Source organism: Chiloscyllium plagiosum, chromosome 19 (assembly GCF_004010195.1).
Source record: "Chiloscyllium plagiosum isolate BGI_BamShark_2017 chromosome 19, ASM401019v2, whole genome shotgun sequence".
Classification (NCBI taxonomy): domain Eukaryota; kingdom Metazoa; phylum Chordata; class Chondrichthyes; order Orectolobiformes; family Hemiscylliidae; genus Chiloscyllium; species Chiloscyllium plagiosum.
Window position 1 is genome coordinate 28,431,905 of NC_057728.1, and position 17,039 is coordinate 28,448,943.

The 17,039-nt window shown below is 37.7% G+C and overlaps 1 protein-coding gene across 2 annotated transcripts in view; it reads right to left on the reverse strand.

Annotated features, from left to right (window-relative positions):
• LOC122559632 (sodium- and chloride-dependent GABA transporter 2-like) overlaps nt 1–17,039 on the reverse strand; it is an 83,712-nt gene that overhangs the window by 49,256 nt on the left and 17,417 nt on the right. For both annotated transcript variants that reach the window (XM_043709430.1, XM_043709431.1), the window contains exon 4: nt 9,191–9,278. In XM_043709430.1, coding sequence (XP_043565365.1) covers nt 9,191–9,278 — 88 coding nt within the window. The remainder of the gene's footprint in view (nt 1–9,190; nt 9,279–17,039) is intronic.

Genomic DNA, 17,039 nt, shown 5'->3' on the forward strand with positions numbered 1-17,039 from the left:
TGGCAATGAGAGAAAAAGCACAGCACAGTATAATGAAGCTCACTGGGTTGCTTGCTCATTGAAGTCTCTCTATCTGCAAATCGACAGTTATGTTCTTCTCTGGCCATATCCAGGATTGTCCCCGCATACAACATGAGCAGATGATGTCCATCAGCCCTTTCTGGTCTTGGACCTGTCAGCCCAGTAAAGGGTCATTTTTTCTGCAACAAGACTAAGGGATGGCTTGATAACATGATGGATGTGGATGGATGTGTTTGTGTCCATTTTTGTTTATTTGTTGCTAAATGTTGTCTTGTGTAATTTATGTGTTTTAGTTCCCTGGAGCTCAAGATCTGAGGATATTTTGAATTCAGTTTATGTTTTGCAAATGTATGACAATGTAAAAGTGTAGTGAATATGTTCCTATCAGTTTGAAACACGTATGGTTAATGTGAGAACTCTTTAAGGAACTCAGTGGACATTAAAAGAAGACCTACTACAAAATGTTCATTTAGAATTTGTTTCCCAGAAGCAGGGGTTTTTTTTTAAAATTACCTTTCTGGAATCATTTGAATAAAACCAGTTGAAGGTGGAAAAACCAAGTCAAATGACATAACTTATTTCCTCTTTCCTTAAAATACTGTAAATTTGTGTTTTGTGCAGTTTGAGGAAAAAGTTCTGGGTAAATGCCTAATTTCAGAATCTTTATGATTGAATAATCATGTTTTGAATTGCTTTTTCTGACCAGAGTGAACTTCCAAATATTATTTTGACCATGAGTGAATCTTTAATTCCGGATGATAAATCTGTTCAGCCTAAATGTCGACTGATGTGAATCATGCTTTAAAAGTAAGGAAAACTGGAATTTTGAACAAACATATTGAGTATCAGGCATTTCAAAACCACTAGGCCTGGGCATATCTAAGCATATCATAGTAAGAAATTCACATGGTCTGGCATTCTATAACATTTAAAGGGAAATAGTTACTTAAAATTTAAAATAATAACAAATGCATGCACACAGCCTGGAATCAAACAGAAATGTTTTATTTCTGTTTTAAGATATTATATGAACATGTTTCAATGGACTGCATATTTCTTCAGGGCTCAGGAATGAGATAGGTGAGCAGTTGAATTGCAGAATTGGATGAGAACTAGTGATGAAGGGGCAGATTGGTGGCAGAAGAAGCCAAACAAAATTAATGTAACGGCTTGTAATGGCATTTTGAGGTTAACATGCATTCTAATGAAAGGGAAGTTTGGATGAGAACACTAAACTGTTAGCTTTCTTTTGGTGACGTTTATATCCTTGTTTTCAAAGGAATGGAATTTGATGATCAATCCACCAACCAAGGCATTGGGACCATACATAGAGAGGTAAGTAAAACTTCACAGATCTTTTCATTAGATCACATGAGAATCAAGAATGTGGAATGATATTGAGATAATGCATAAATATGCAAAGATATTCTGAGACTAGTCCAAAATACACTGAGAGACAGGTTGCAATCATGTGTACCTTCTTGAGAAATAGCATGGCATGAAATAGTTAATTTGGCCAGCAAAGTCAGAAAACATCTTTTTTTAACAAGACCTATTCTCTAGAGGAAATTACCATAAATAATTGGGATAGAACAAAGAATGGAATTGCAAAGGAGAATTTAAATTTAAACATTCAAGAGTTTTGAGATTGGAAGATGGATAAAGATGAAAGAGAACTGGAGAATTTTAAGTCATTGTATGATGTTATTGCTAATGAGTAAGGTGATCTGTAGATGGTAAACTGGAGGACAATAAACCAAAGTAAGGAGTGTAGAATTTATAATATTCAGAGGGTATGTATGACAGAATAAAGCAAATTTTAGTACAAGGTATGAAACAAATTAACAAAGAAAATACAAATATAAACAATTTGAGTTGATCATCACGCAAACATTAAGGGGAGAGGAACAAAATGTTTGAGAGAAATTGATAATGGAGAGAGTGTGGCAGGATTACTGAGGAAATATTAGAAGGAGACAGAGTGATGAATTTATTTGTAGGTTTAGCTAAAAAATGAGGAACCGGCTCGCACTGGATGGGCTGTGGTAGATGTTCAGGAAGACTTGAAAGGAGGGCAGATCCCTGGAATATTCTCAGCCCATGTAGCAGATTTAAAGCTGTGAAACAAGCACTGAAATTAGCCAGGGGCGAGAGAGTTAGCCTATATACAGATAAGGGGTATGCCTAGCACAATACTATATGATGGCCTGGACTCTGCGAGGGTGTATCACCTTGCCCAGGGACCACACACAACATGAAGAGCAGGTTAAAGTTTTAGTGGAAGCAGCAAAACTACCCTGTTATTAAAATTACAGAAAGCACTTTACCCAATATGAGGTAAAGCCAACATTGTGCCTGGAAAAAATGGATATCGATGTTGGAACTGATGATGAAATGAACTTCTCCTCTGATATCGAAAAAAATCAAAATGTGCCCCGTAGAAATCTGTGGGAGCCAAACAAGAGGCCGGAAGAACACAGCAATGTAGGCAGCATCTGAAGGTGAAGAAGTCAACACTTTGGGTGTAACTCTAGTTCAGGACTGGGGATAGGTGTAACAGGAGCTGCAAATAAAGATAGGGGGGAAGGAGGGAGGAATGTCACAGTGCTCTGGCAGTGAAAAAGTGACTCACTGAGTGCACGTCTGAGGGAGACCTTGAGAATATCGTTGGCAGCATTTCCCCCATTTCATCGCTGTGTGGTGAGACAAAGCCAGGGTGTAATGTCAACCATGAGCCAGAAATTGTAGACAAAGGGGTATGACCCAGAGGCAGAGTTGGAGAAGAAATGAACAAGGCCCTATCCCTCAATGAAATTAAAAAAGCCCTCTGTGAAAATGGGATTGTTATCGCAGAGTATTCCCATGACAGTTACAAGGAGAGCATCCCTTATGTTCGACTGAAATAAGTACTAAAATAAGGAGTGGTCTGAAAGTATCATAGACTCAAGACTTTCAAATCTTCATTGAAAAGTTTAGAATTTTTTTAAAGGTGATGTAGAAAAAATGTTGTAAAAAAATGATTTAACTTTTTTGAGAACAGGTTAAACCATTTTTTTCCAATTTCAACTTCAAGTGAGAAATGTTTTGTCCATATACCTACTTAGAAGATGCTTTCTTTAAGAGGATAGAAATTTAGAATAGCAGCTTGAGATTATTGAAAGATTTTGACAGGGTTTTTTAGATTTAATTCATGAAAGTATGACATGATATCAGCTTGTAACCTGGGCTCTGCTCCTTCCGAGACCAGCAGAGTTAACTCTTCCTACTGTCAGTTTAAAATCTTCTCACACACCTTGTGAGATATGTTGTGGTGTGGATATTATTAATCCATAGGTTTCATGAACACAACAAGGGAGCTGGAAGTCTTGTGGAGGCAAAGTCTTTTCTGAAACTGGGATTGATAAAATTACATGATATATGCATAAACACACAATGGAAAATTCAATTGAATGATGAAGGTCAAATAAATTTAAATATTTAAATTTTAATTTAAAGCAAGAGCCAATGGAAGCAAACAGTCTAGATGGTTTTAATTTGTATCAGGAAATATTGGGATAGATTGTCTTGGAGGAAATTAGTTGAAATCCATTAGTCCAAACACTGCAGGGGCTGTACACAAAATTAGTTGTTGTCAAGTTCGAATTTGGAATACTTTTGAAAGGAAGGAAAAGCAAGTAAATCTAGCAAGTTACATTTGCGGAAATTATATGTATCTCATGTAAGTAAGGCCAAACATTCAAAATTCACTAATGCTTGAAATCACCCAGTAATAATATTTGATGTCTCTTTTAAAATTACTGTCAAAATATGCTATTTTGCTCTCTATTCTGGACAGTAAGGTTTCTGCAGTGTTCCTGAATCAGTTGTAATGGTAACTAGCGGGGCTACTTTTGGAAAAAAATCACAGTAACAGGGGAAAAAAGGTGACAGCATCAAATGGAAATGGGAATTACTTACCTTGACTTTAATGCAATGGAATATATCCAATGACATCAAAGTATGAATAGAATTAGATAATTAACAGTATTCTCTTGGAGCTATGTGAGCCCTGAGAGTTTTTGTAAGGAAACTGAATTGGCTGATTTGGCCACCATTTGGAAAACTAGACCATGTGAGGAAGGTGCACAGGTACTCTCCAGTGACTTTTGATCTTTCGAAAAGATCACCCGAAAGTCAAGAATGCATGGCATGATCTTGAGAAACTGATGTAAGAGTGCAGTGACAGTTGCTACATTGAAAGTAACTAACATGCAGGAATGAATAGCGAAAATGCACTGAAGAACAGACCTCAGACAAAGAACAAAGAACAAAGGAACTGAACTGATCCATATCCACTATCTAAACCTGTCACCCAATTCCTAAGCATCTGTATCCCTCTGCTCCCCACCTATCCATGCATCTGTCCAGATGCACCTTAAATGAATCTACCATGCCTGCCTCTACTACCTCTGCTGGCAACGCATTCGAGGCACCTACCACACTCTGTGTAAAGTACTTGCCGCGTGTATCCCCCTTAAACTTTTCATCCCTCACCTTGAAAGTGTGACCTCTTGTTATTGAATCCTTCACCCTGGGAAAAAGCTTATTTCTATCTATCCTGTCTATACTCTTCATGATTTTGTAGACCTCAATCAGGTCCCCCCTCAATCTCCTTTTCCAAATGAAAACAACCATAACCTACTCAGCCTCTCTTCATTGCTAGCACCTTCCATACCTGGCAACATCCTCATAAACCTTCTCTGCACCTTCTCCAAAGCATCCACATCCTTTTGGTAATGTGGCGACCAGAACTGTACACAGTGTTCCAAATTGGCTGAACCAATATCTTGTACAATTTTAACATGACCTGCCAGCTCTTATACTCAATAGCCCATCCAGTGAAGGCCAGCATACTATATGCCTTCTTGACCACTCTATCCAACTGTGCAGCAACCATCAGGGTACAATGGACCTGAACTCCTAGATCTCTCTGCTCATCAACCTTTCCCAAGGTTTTTCCGTTTACTGTATAATTCACCCTAGAATTAGACTTCCCAAAATGCATCGCCTCACCTTTGCCTGGATTGAACTCCATCTGCCACTTCTCCGCCCAACTTTCCAGTCTATCTATGTTCTCCTGTATTCTTTGACAGTCCACTATGCTTTCTGCTACTCCACCAATCTTTGAGTCATCTGCAAACTTGAACCAATCTTCGTGTCATCTACAAACTTGACATGTACACCTATTTGACAAAATGATTACGGTGGCCCTGAAGAGCACAAAAACATATGTTAAATGATAAGGCACTGATACGTAATCCATAGAGAAACTGACTTTTGGTTTTGGTGAGAAGAAGGAAAAGATTGCAATTGGAGACAGAGAGGGAAAACTGCTGAAGAAATATCCACAAGATGGGTAAAAATGAAGTAAGAACTGAAGAATCTTTGAAATCCATGCACAATCTGTCACCAGTTAAGCATAGCTGATCTTAAACTTTACATGTATTATCAGCTTGCGATTATTGGACAACATGTATGTCCTTATGTGAGGCCTTGATTCAGGGTGGATACAGTGGTAGGATCAAAAATGATGTCTTCAAAACATGCCATTAAGGGTTAATCATTAAAGGTTAATGAGCAGGCGGTAAAGAGTTGGAAAACAGGCATTATTGACAAGGTCAATTACCATAAGATATAGGTCAACTCGGTGCTTGGGGTTTTCTTTATAACTGGCCCAGACAAATGAAGGAAATTTTAGCTTATGCTGCATTTCATATCATTCAAATCACGGCTTTCACAGACAGACAACAAAATGTCTTTAAATCTTAGTAAGATGGGAAGAGAATGCAAACAGTAAGACTCTGATAAGGCATGAAAACTGTATGATCTGAGATTTTTGATTTTTACATGAAAGAGAAAGGGAAAACTTGACCTACCTGATATGAGGCTTTTTAAGTAGTTATAATTACAAATACATACAATAAATAGAAGTTTACATTTATTAGATATTGTGCAATTAAATTTCTGAAGGCAGTTAGCTTAGATGCAAAGACACCCTTGAAGAAACTTTTTTTCTCCATCCACAAGCTCAGAACAACAAAAAGGTATAAACAAGGTAACATCATCAGACTACCAAGAGATTAATAACATAGCAAGGTGGGGCAGAAACAATTCTGAAACAGGGTCACTGTGACCGAGAGACTAAACAACTTCTGCTTCACATGTCAGATAAAAGGGAAGTTGTTCCCGAAATTGTTAGCTTTGGAAGGGATGCAAGGAAAAATGTTTTCATCCATAAGGTGGTAGAAATCTGGAACTCACTACCTGCAAAGAAGTGGAAATCCTCGACGTTTAAGAGTTTAGGTGTGTTTTGGGATGTTAATATTGGAGAGAGATTTTAAAGAGGAGTCTAAGTCCTGTGTCAGTAACAAAAATCGATCTTTAATTGGTGCTCTTTTACCATGCATGGGAGTCCGATCTGAATCTGGCTTTCAAGTGGGGGCCAGTTTTAGAATCATAGTATAAAGTTATACAACGTTAAACCTAATAAGTAATCATATATTAGAGCTGATATTACAAATATTGTAACAACTGGCAGAAATTAACATTCGTTTTAATCTTCTGTACTAAGATTAGCAAGGGGTATGAATTGCATGACCAAATTTGAAAAGTCACTAGTAATAAGCAAGAATTTGATATAGCTGGCAAATGTTTAGGAAGAGACATAACAATTGGTGTTGGAATGTGGTCAATCATTGTAAGAATTCAGGGACAGGTGGTGGGGGGTCTGGCAAATATCACGAGATGATGGGAGGATCTCAAGTGGATCATGAAATTGTCCATCATTGATCGTGTATTCACAGGATTGGACATGTAGATCAGCGGGAATGTGGCAAGCACTGATCTCAATTGTTGCATGTAACCATTGTAATGCAGGATGTATAAATATCCTGTACATTGTTAGAAAAGGTAGAATGTCACTCACCTCTGACCAGAGCTGTATTTGAGGGGCAACTGGCCCCCACGTGAAAGCCAGATTCAGATCAGACTCCCATGCATGGTAAAGGAGCACCAATTAAAGATCGATTTTTGTTACTGAGCACAGGACTTGGATTCCTCTTTAAAATCTCTTTCCAATATTAGCATCACAAGTACACATCTAAACTCTTAAACGTTGAGGATTTCCACTTCTTTGCAGGTAGTGAGTTCCAGATTCCTACCACCTTTTGGGTGAAAACATTTTTCCTTGCATCCCTTCCAAACCTTCTGTTCCTTCCCTTAAATCGCTGTCCTGGCTATTGATCCACCGAGCAAATGGAAAAGTCTTTTCCTGTCAACCCTATCTGTGCTTCTCAATTTTATACATCTTCATCATGTACCCCCTCAATCTCCTCTGCTCCAAGGAAATCAACCTCAGTTTATCAAATCTCTTTATAACTAAAATTGTCCAACTGAGGCACTGTCCTGGTAAATCTCCTCTGTGCCCTCTTCAGTTCAACTACAACTTTGCCCCCCTCATTAATGCAGATATCAGAACTGCACACTATCTGTGGTTTAACCATGTTTTACAAAGTTCCAGCATGATCTCTCTGCTCTTAAACTCTTTGCCTCATCTAATGAAGGAAAGTATTCCATATACCTTCTTAAGCATTTTATTTATCTACCCTGCCAGTTTAAGGAATTGGTGAACATGTACACCAATGTCCCTCTGATCCTCCATGCTCCCAGGATCCTACTCTTTATCATGTATTCCCCTATCCTGTTTGTCCTGCCCAAGTATATCATCTCACATCTATCCTAATTTAATTGCATTTGCCAGTGATCAGCCTGTCTTAATCCTGTAACCTAAGGTTGTCCTTTTCACTATTTACCATCCCACCAATTTTTTTTCCCTCAATCAACCGTCTTACATTGTCATTGGATCACAATCCTGGAATTCCCTCTCATTGGGGGTTTAGAGATACAGCACATGGTCTGCAGTGGCTTGAGGAGGCAGCTCAATATCACCTTCTCAAGGGTTACCACGGATGGACAATTAACATGGGTCCAGCCAGTTTGTCCACTTTCCATGAATGAATATAAAATAACTACTAAGGGATATAGTCTATGAGCCTTTGGTGAAATCTATGTGTAGTGGCAGAATTAGAGTGAGTAGCATCGTTGAGTGAAGTTACCCTTTTGGAGTGAGAAGTTCATTGACCCGTTTCCTGCATTGTTGGGTATTCTGTTTTACTTGGGACACAACACAACTGACCCAAGTTACAATTTGTATTCAGGCTGCCTGGGTCTGGTGACATGACCACATGTTGTGGCTTGTAGGAAAAAGGTCTGCCCTCCTAACCATCTCACAGTCCAGTGACACCTCCAAACCCATATCCATGAAGCTGGAGACAAGCATTCCTTTCCTCTGGACCATGATCTGAAAATTGAGGCTCGTGAACCACAGCAAGAGGGCTGGCCCCTGGCTCACAGCTGATACCAGTCACACAAATGGTAGAAGGTCCCTGCAGTGGTGTGTACTTCTGCTTCTCTGGCTGCGTGGTTCCACGAGGAAGGCATCCAAGAACCCAGTTGTATAATTAATAAGAAAATACGTTCTGAGCCATGGCAGTGCTGGCATTGGAAACCTCACTTGAGAAAACCCTTCAACTAAAAATAGGAAAATCATGCCTCATTGCATATCATCTTGTGAGCAGAAGGCTAAGAGAAACAATGTTAATACAAATATTCAAAGTCAAGAAAAGGAGAACTTGTGACCATTCTGAAAGAGCTGACGCATCTTTACTGCCATTAAATGTACAAAGATGACCTTGTTCTCTGTCATTTGAAATGCCAAGGCAGTGAGGAATTGGAAGCAGCAGGTATTGAATGCAATCTGGCAGGTTACATTGCCATTTTAAACATTCCCAATGGAAGGTCATTTTTTACTTTACTCATTATCCATGGCCATTTGATATAATCAGGAATATTCAATACTGGCTTTGAAATTAATCTACGATCAGTCACAGAGAAAGGAATTTCAGATGAACATAAATGTATGCGTAGCGATATCATTTCAGGGCCATGGAACTGACTGTAATTTTGTCTATCCCTACATACTCAAACATACTGCATCGTTTCTTGAGACAAACTAGCTCAACTGACAAATGTAGTAGCATTTCATTAGTAGTAGTAATTGAGTTTTACTTACTCCCAGAACTCAATGATAGGCTTGGTGGCATTTTCTCCTTTTGTCCAATTGCTAGCTGAGGAATTCTTAGTAAATTCCACACAGTTATCTGTAAATCCATAAGTAAGGAATAGTTAGATGCTAACAGTTTTTTGGGGGCTAATATCAAACCAACAAGATGGATTTTCTATCTTGGAACTACGCTAGAACTCAGCTTCAGAGGAGGGTGGTTGTCTTCTCCAAAACAATTGATTGTTCTGGGCAAGATTTTCAAAACTGATTCATTGAATGGAAGAATTTGTACTGGGATTTTTGCCACAGCTAATGTCCCCTGTTTAGCACTGGAAGTTTGAGCAGGGAGCAGTTTTTGTTTTGGCAATATTATGAAACCTGCTGTATAAGAACACCCCATCGGGAAGATTTACAAGAAGCAACATTAAAATTGGCTATGTTAAGATACTCTGGGTTACCCAAAGACAGGAAATTCAGTATGAATCTCTCAGGTTTAATTTTCTTAAATGTTTTAACTTCCTTTAAAAAATCATTTAATTTAGATGTTACCTTATATTCTAACAAGTTAAAATTATAATCTGATTTTATGTGTGTGCACAACCAATTAGCCAATTTTCACAACTGCATGGTTTCTTTAAGTCTGTCATTTTCTACAATGACTTATTTCAGTTTAGAAGTAACACACCGAATTCATTTTAAATTAGAAAGTAATAATATAAGGACTGAGAGCAGGAGTAAACAATTCAGTCCCTTGAGTTATTCCAGACCTACCCTGCTTCAATACCTATGCTGCTATATTTAAAAGCTCCACAGCCTGACTTATCGAAATCATAGCTCTCAGTTCTGTCGTACCATACTTTTAAAAAAGTTAATGCGTGATGAAGATACCTAAATGTTTGCCTTTAGGCAACAATCAAACATTGTTTGATCAAATTTCAGCTGGACATAATCTGTTTTCAGGAAAACAGATTGTGAAAATAAAATGAGGAGTTTTAGGGAATGGTTGAGTGACAAAGGAAAACAGATCTCACAAAAAAAAGATACCCTTGAAATATCATTCAGGCCATTAACACACTTGGTCAGGTTTGGTTTCCTTCCAATAGTCATTGCGCATTTGGATATCTTCAGAGATACTTCTCTCTGAAAAGTTTCACCTGTAAAAACATGACTTTGTGATCAAAAGATTTTTAAGATGACTTAATCCAGCTGAGGGAAAGTGCACCCTAGCATCTTTGTCACTCAACCATTCCCTAAAACTCCTCATTTTATTTTCACAATGCTCCATTTTCAGGGAGCTTTTCAGTACAAATCCATCTATGAGACAAAACTGGTTGCCCCGTGTCTACTACCTTAGATTAACTCCAAACACTCTCCAAATATCTAATTCACTTTGTTTTGTCTCTGTTATTAGGTCATCCTCAAGTTTATTAGCAGTCACCAAAAATTCACAACTATGAAGATTTCCATTTTTACTTCTGGCCCAACAGAGTCCTGTGGTCTTTATTTTATTAGTCAATAATTAAGACTATGGCCTCTAACTGTTCCTTTTTTTTGTCAGGGAGGACTCTTGTTGTCCTATCGCCATTTTGTCCTGTCAGAGTTTGATTTTTTGCTATAAGATCCTTTAGTCAAGTAAACAGTCCACTTTCTGGAAACAAACAAAAACTGGAGATCACAGCAGGTCGGGCAGCATTCATGGAGAGAAAGAAAGCTAACATTTGAAGACTGGATGACTCTTTATAATAGTTAAAATGAAGTGCGTGCCCCATTATCACTTTCACCCTAATCATGGACGATGAATTTAACCATCATTTTGAGCATTCAATCAATATTAAATTTGCCTGTAGCGTGTCCTATACCTTCCATGTGGCCACATTCCTCCTCTCATGGAATTCTTTTATATATGTGGCAACATATATATAGTATATATATGGATATAGTAGCATTGTCCTGTGTGGCACAATCACTCATCACTTTTAATTCTTGAACTACTATAGTCTATTTTTAAAACTCTCATCACAAAGGATATGTACCTGGGAGGTACAAGATGCCACATTATCTTCGATCAGCCATTTAGAGTTTGTGATTTAACAGTTAATTTTGATTAATCATAATCTTGATGAATTAGTTGATTTCCACATTTGCTAAGTATTCTTACTATTATGACAATTACATAAGAATGTGTTATGACACAGGATAAACCCTCATGCCTAACACAGAACAACTCAGAAAAGATTTATCCTATGTAGTAACCTGTGAAAATTCGAGAAGCCAAGAACTATTTAAAGTAAAACTTACCAGCTTCATTTCTTAAAATATAGAGGCATAGAGTCATAGAGACATACAGCACGGAAACAGACCCTTCGGTCCAACTCATCCATGTCGATCAGATATCCCAACCCAATCTAGTCGCACCTGCCAGCACCCAGCCCATATCCCTCTAAACCCTTCCTATTCATATACCCATCCAGATGCCTTTTAAAAGTTGCAATTGTACTAGCCTCCACCACATCCTCTGGCAGCTCATTCCATACACGTACTACCCTCTGCATGAAAAAGTTGCCCCTTAGGTGTCTTTTATATCTTTCCCTTCTCACCATAAACCTATGCCCTCTAGTTCTGGACTCCCCAACCCGGGGAAAAGATTTCGTCCATTTATCCTATCCATGCCCCTCATGATTTTATAAACCTCTACAAGGTCACCCCTCAGCCTCCAATGCTCCAGGGAAAACAGCCCTAACCTATTCAACCTCTCTCTGTAGCTCAAATCCTCCAACCCTGTTAGCATGCTTGTAAATCTTTTCTGAACCCTTTCAAGTTTCACAACATCTTTCCGATAGGAAGGAGACCAGAATTGCATGCAATATTCCAACAATGGCCTAACCAATGTCCTGTACAGCCGCAACATGATCTCCCAACTCCTGTACTCAATACTCTGACCAATAAAGGAAAGCATACCAAACGCCTTCTTCACAATCCTATCTATTTGTGACTCCACTTTCAAGGGGCTATGAATCTGCACTCCAAGGTCTCTTTGTTCAGCAATACTCCAGGACCTTACCATTCAGTATATAAATCCTGCTAAGATTTGCTTTCCCAAAATGCAGCACCTCGCATTTATCTGAATTAAACTCCATCTGCCACTTCTCAGCCCATTGGCCTGTCTGGTTAAAATCCCGTTGTAATCTGACGGAACCTTCTTCGCTGTCCATTAAACTTCTAATTTTGGTGACTTCAGCAAACTTACTAACTATGTTTCTTATGTTCACATTCAAATCATTTATATAATTAATGAAAAACAGTGGACTCAGCACCGATTCTTGTGGCACTCCACTGGTCACAGTCCTCCAATCTGAAAAACAATTCCCCACCACCACCCTCTGTCTTCTACGTTTGAGCCAGTTCTATATCCAAATGGTGAGTTCTCTCTGAATTCCATGAGATCTAATCTTGCAAAAACAGTCTCCCGTGGGGAACCTTGTTGAATGCCTTACTTAAGTCCATTTAATTAGTTAACAGCTATTCTTGCTCTAATCTATCTTTTACCTTCCCTTCTACAATACTAGTCCAATAAAATCCCCCAATTAAGATTTACCAAACTTTCAAGTTTTCAGAACCAGCCAGCTGCCGCATCTTCTGTTTGGGTGTTCTTATGTCTTCTTTTCTTCTTCTTGGGGATTATGCTTCACATGTCATGGATTGATAAAAGTATCTTTAAGAGAGCTATTTTTTGAGCAGTCTCTACATGTTGGTGGCATGGCAGTTCTCCACACAACTGTTCAATTTTACCCAGTCTTATACCCCGAAAGCATCGGATTATGTCATTGGCTTTTAAGAGTGTCAATATACTAAATTCAAATTTGATTGGAATTTGGTGTTTTTGGGGGGTTTAATTTAAACTGATTGGCCTAATTCAAATCTGTTTTTGTCTTCAGGCAACCAGGCACATTAACTGCTGGACCACGTGCTACATTGTATCTTTTTGAGAACATGTGGTGCTGTTAGGTAGTTCTGCCAGATTTTAACTTTCTTAAAGGCACAGATCACCCACATCTTCAAAACAAATGTAACAAATAGGAAGATGTCTAGGTCATTCAGTTCTTCAAGGCTGCTCCAGCAATTAGATTGTGGCTAATCTTCTAACTCAACACTATTTTCTTGCATCAGCTCCACATCCCTTTAATGTTTTTAATATGTAGTAATCAGTCGATCTCAGTCTTGAACACTCAGTTGAACCTTCACAGCCCTCAGGATCTTTCCAAGGCCTTTCCATTCCTTCATGGGGCTTGCTTTTAAAATAAACCAAATCTACTGAATTAAATTCTGCCTCAATATAATGCAATATCTCAAAGTCCTCCAAATTTTTATCAAGACATCAACTTTTACGAAAGCCTTTTTCTTTTCATGGAAAGCAGCCAAACATGCAGAATAAAATATAATTGTCGAGCAATTACTTGTTGAGCAGAAGGACCATCACAGCACAGAAAGCAGCTTTGCATTTTAACCAGAGACCAATAAATATCGACAATACCCTTCAATTATCTAGAATTAAATATTTCAATGGATTGCCGAAGAAAAGAAAATTGTCAACTTGTGTTCTGTTGATTAGTTAAAAATGTTCATAGCATTTAATTGAAATTCTGTGAAAGGAATCATGTGAGAATATCAACTGCAACATTCATAATCATGATATCCATATGTTCACACACTTCTTTGAAATCATTATTGACAAATGCCTATCCATCATCGCACAGAAACTTTAATAGTGTCCCATGTCAGGTCCCTCTCCTATTTTTCCACAAATCTATCTAAAACTTATCCCTCGGTCCTGACTATATATTAGATCTACAGCATTCAGAGTAAAAATACTTTTGTCTTTATCCTACCCTTTAAATCCATGGCAACCAATTTGTTCCAATGAAACCTGACAAAAGAAATGACCGTGTTCTCTGGTTCTTTTCAGAGATTTCACACTCCCCACTATACCTTTCTATTAGCATCATATGTTCTTCATTAACCACAACTGCATCTTTTATCAGGATCTTAGCCCTTGTCAAGTATGGAAAGTGAACTTTTTATGTGACATTAAGATCATGCTTTTTTTCTCTCTCTCCAATTTACCTGATGCCTTTAGCATTGGTCTAAAGCTCTAATGAGAAACATCAGGTTTCATTAATATCCTGACTGGATAAACTGTAGGCCTATTTATAGCGAAATCACAGCTGCCTTTTTAAGCTTCATATCAAATTTAATTATTTAGTCTTTTTCACAGAATGTTCATTCAATTGAAGAAGTATCTCATCAGAGACTACATCAGTACTTATAAAATAGCTTACTCTAGCTACTTTATGGAATTATTACCTGCTTTAATGGTCTCAAAGAATTGCAACCATCAAACCTAAAGTAAAGTACTTTCACAGTCATTAGCTTTGCATCAATCTTCACCACTTAGTGAATCAAGATAACATTTTAATCAATCCAGTCAACATATCATTGAAGTGCAGGCATTATCTAAAACTGATCAGTTACATGATTCCACAACCAGCATATTCAGAGTAAGAAAACCTATGACCAGTGTAGTTTATTTGGATTCATCATTATTTTCATTCTCTTTTCAATTCTTTACAGCATGTATCATTTTCAGAACCCTATCTCTCTATACTTGGTTGCATAAAGCTATTTGGTATCTCAACTAAAACATTTATCAATCATCTTTGGACTTTCCTGAGATTAATTTCCCATTATTGTTGCTCTAATGCTGCTGCAATAGCCAAATCTGTTAAATGTGCTTTCACTTTCATTCTGCCAATGTTTGGCCTTTTCAACGTATTGACACTTACTGCTTAAACTTGGTCCTCTTTATACTTTAGCAATCGTTGAATCTTCTAACCTTTTGGACACCATAAAGAATCCTATTCATTCCATAAAGGTTGAAGGAAATTATTATTTCCCCCGATTCATTTTTAAGGCAGCAAACAGGGGTCTTCCACGCTGAGAACCAAATGCCAGTTCATACTAGGAGTCTGGCGAAAGTCAATAGATCTGGCATCATTTGCGGAGAGAAAGCAGAGTTATCGTTTTGAGTCCAGTGACCCACCTTCAGAAGAAGGGTCTGAAGAAGAGTTACTGGACCCAAAACTTTCGTCCAATTGAAGCATCTGGTGTAATACTGGCTATTTGAGAACAAAGGCATTAGCTGCTCAGTTGAAGCATGGCTCTTATTAGGAACATGAGCACAGGCACTGAGGAACACCTCTACTAATGCTCCAACTGAACAAACAATTGACACTTTGAAGCAGACATTCCATTGCCTTGACAGGTTTAGAGTACCAGCCTGAGAGTGTCACTCAGTACCACTCAGCTGAATGCTCTATAACAGCAATCAAATAGGATGCAACTGTCAATATGACTTGTGCCTCTATTTCATGAGGTTGAGCATGTGTGTAAGATCAAATTTGAATACTTCAAGATTAGTGCAATAAGCTGGGGAACCTGAGTGCAAATCTGGAAATTTGTTCAATTTAATTCAATTTAATTCAACACAGAAATGAATGCTGATATCAGAATGTAGTTACTGGTCATGAAAAGAATTGGTTTGCTAAAGTCCTTTGTTGAAAGATGAAGTGCTCTATAGCCCTTAACCCTATGGTAACGCTAAATCAAATTGAGTAAATTCCCCTAGTAATCTCTCTCACTTAAATTTATGCTATTCAGATCTCATAGGCATATTTCTGAGTCAATGATATCAAATGAGTCAAACTAGTTATCCTTGAGGAAAATAAAATCAGCAAGGATATTAGCATCTTCCAAAGAGCTTACTTTTTGAATGTTAATTACCTATACCTAAATACATGAGATATCATAGGTTCTGGGAAACTCTGTTAAAAGGTATACCTCAACACTTATGGAGTGCATAGGTGAATGGTTTGTGAAATTGTATTCAGAAAATTATATAAGACAAATTAATAATTTTTACAAGTGTATTAAGTTTCTAAGACTATCAAAGAATGGAAAACAAAATCTTACTCCTAACATAGAATTGGAAAGTTCAATGTTACACTGTTAGAGTATCCAAAATTCGGTGTAAAATGTAACTTTAAATTCCCTATGTAGGTCGCAAGTTATTCCTCTTGTTTATAAAAAGAAATACCTACCACACTATGTATTGTCTGATGAAGCCCAACAACTCCATTTCCAGTATTTGGGTTTAAACTGTTCTTAATCTACTTATTTCATACCTTACAAATTTCATACCTTTCCTTTCATTACCTCTCTGTATAGGTTCATTATCCAAATAAGATCAGTCAGTTATTCTCAAATTATTTAATTGATGAAAAGTGCCTTATAATGAATTTGTGAACTTTTATCTGGTCAAACTCTTTATAGTATCTTATAGTAGGCAAACTATGACTTTGGTTTATTGATTAATTATTGTGTTTAATTAAAGTCATTTCTCTTTGAAAAAAATTATTAACTACTCTTTCTCATTAACTAAAATTTACATACCATCTGTCATTTATTATGATTGATCAGTTTGGTTCTTGTGATTGATCATGCTTACTTGAATTGCTAAGAGTTAACAAAACTTTGAGATGCCACTTTGTATTTTCCCTTTAAGCTGAATTTGAGTCCTATGCCTTAAGACCATAAGACCATAAGACATAGGAGTGGAAGTAAGACCTATTGGCCCATTGAATCCACTCCATCATTCAATCTCTGCTCGACACGCTCCAGTGCCAGAATGTCCTTCCTGAGGGGTGGGGCCCAAAACTGGACACAGTATTCTAAATGGGACCTAACTAGAGCTTTATAAAGTCTCAGTAGCACATCATTGCTTTTACATTCCAACCCTCTTGAG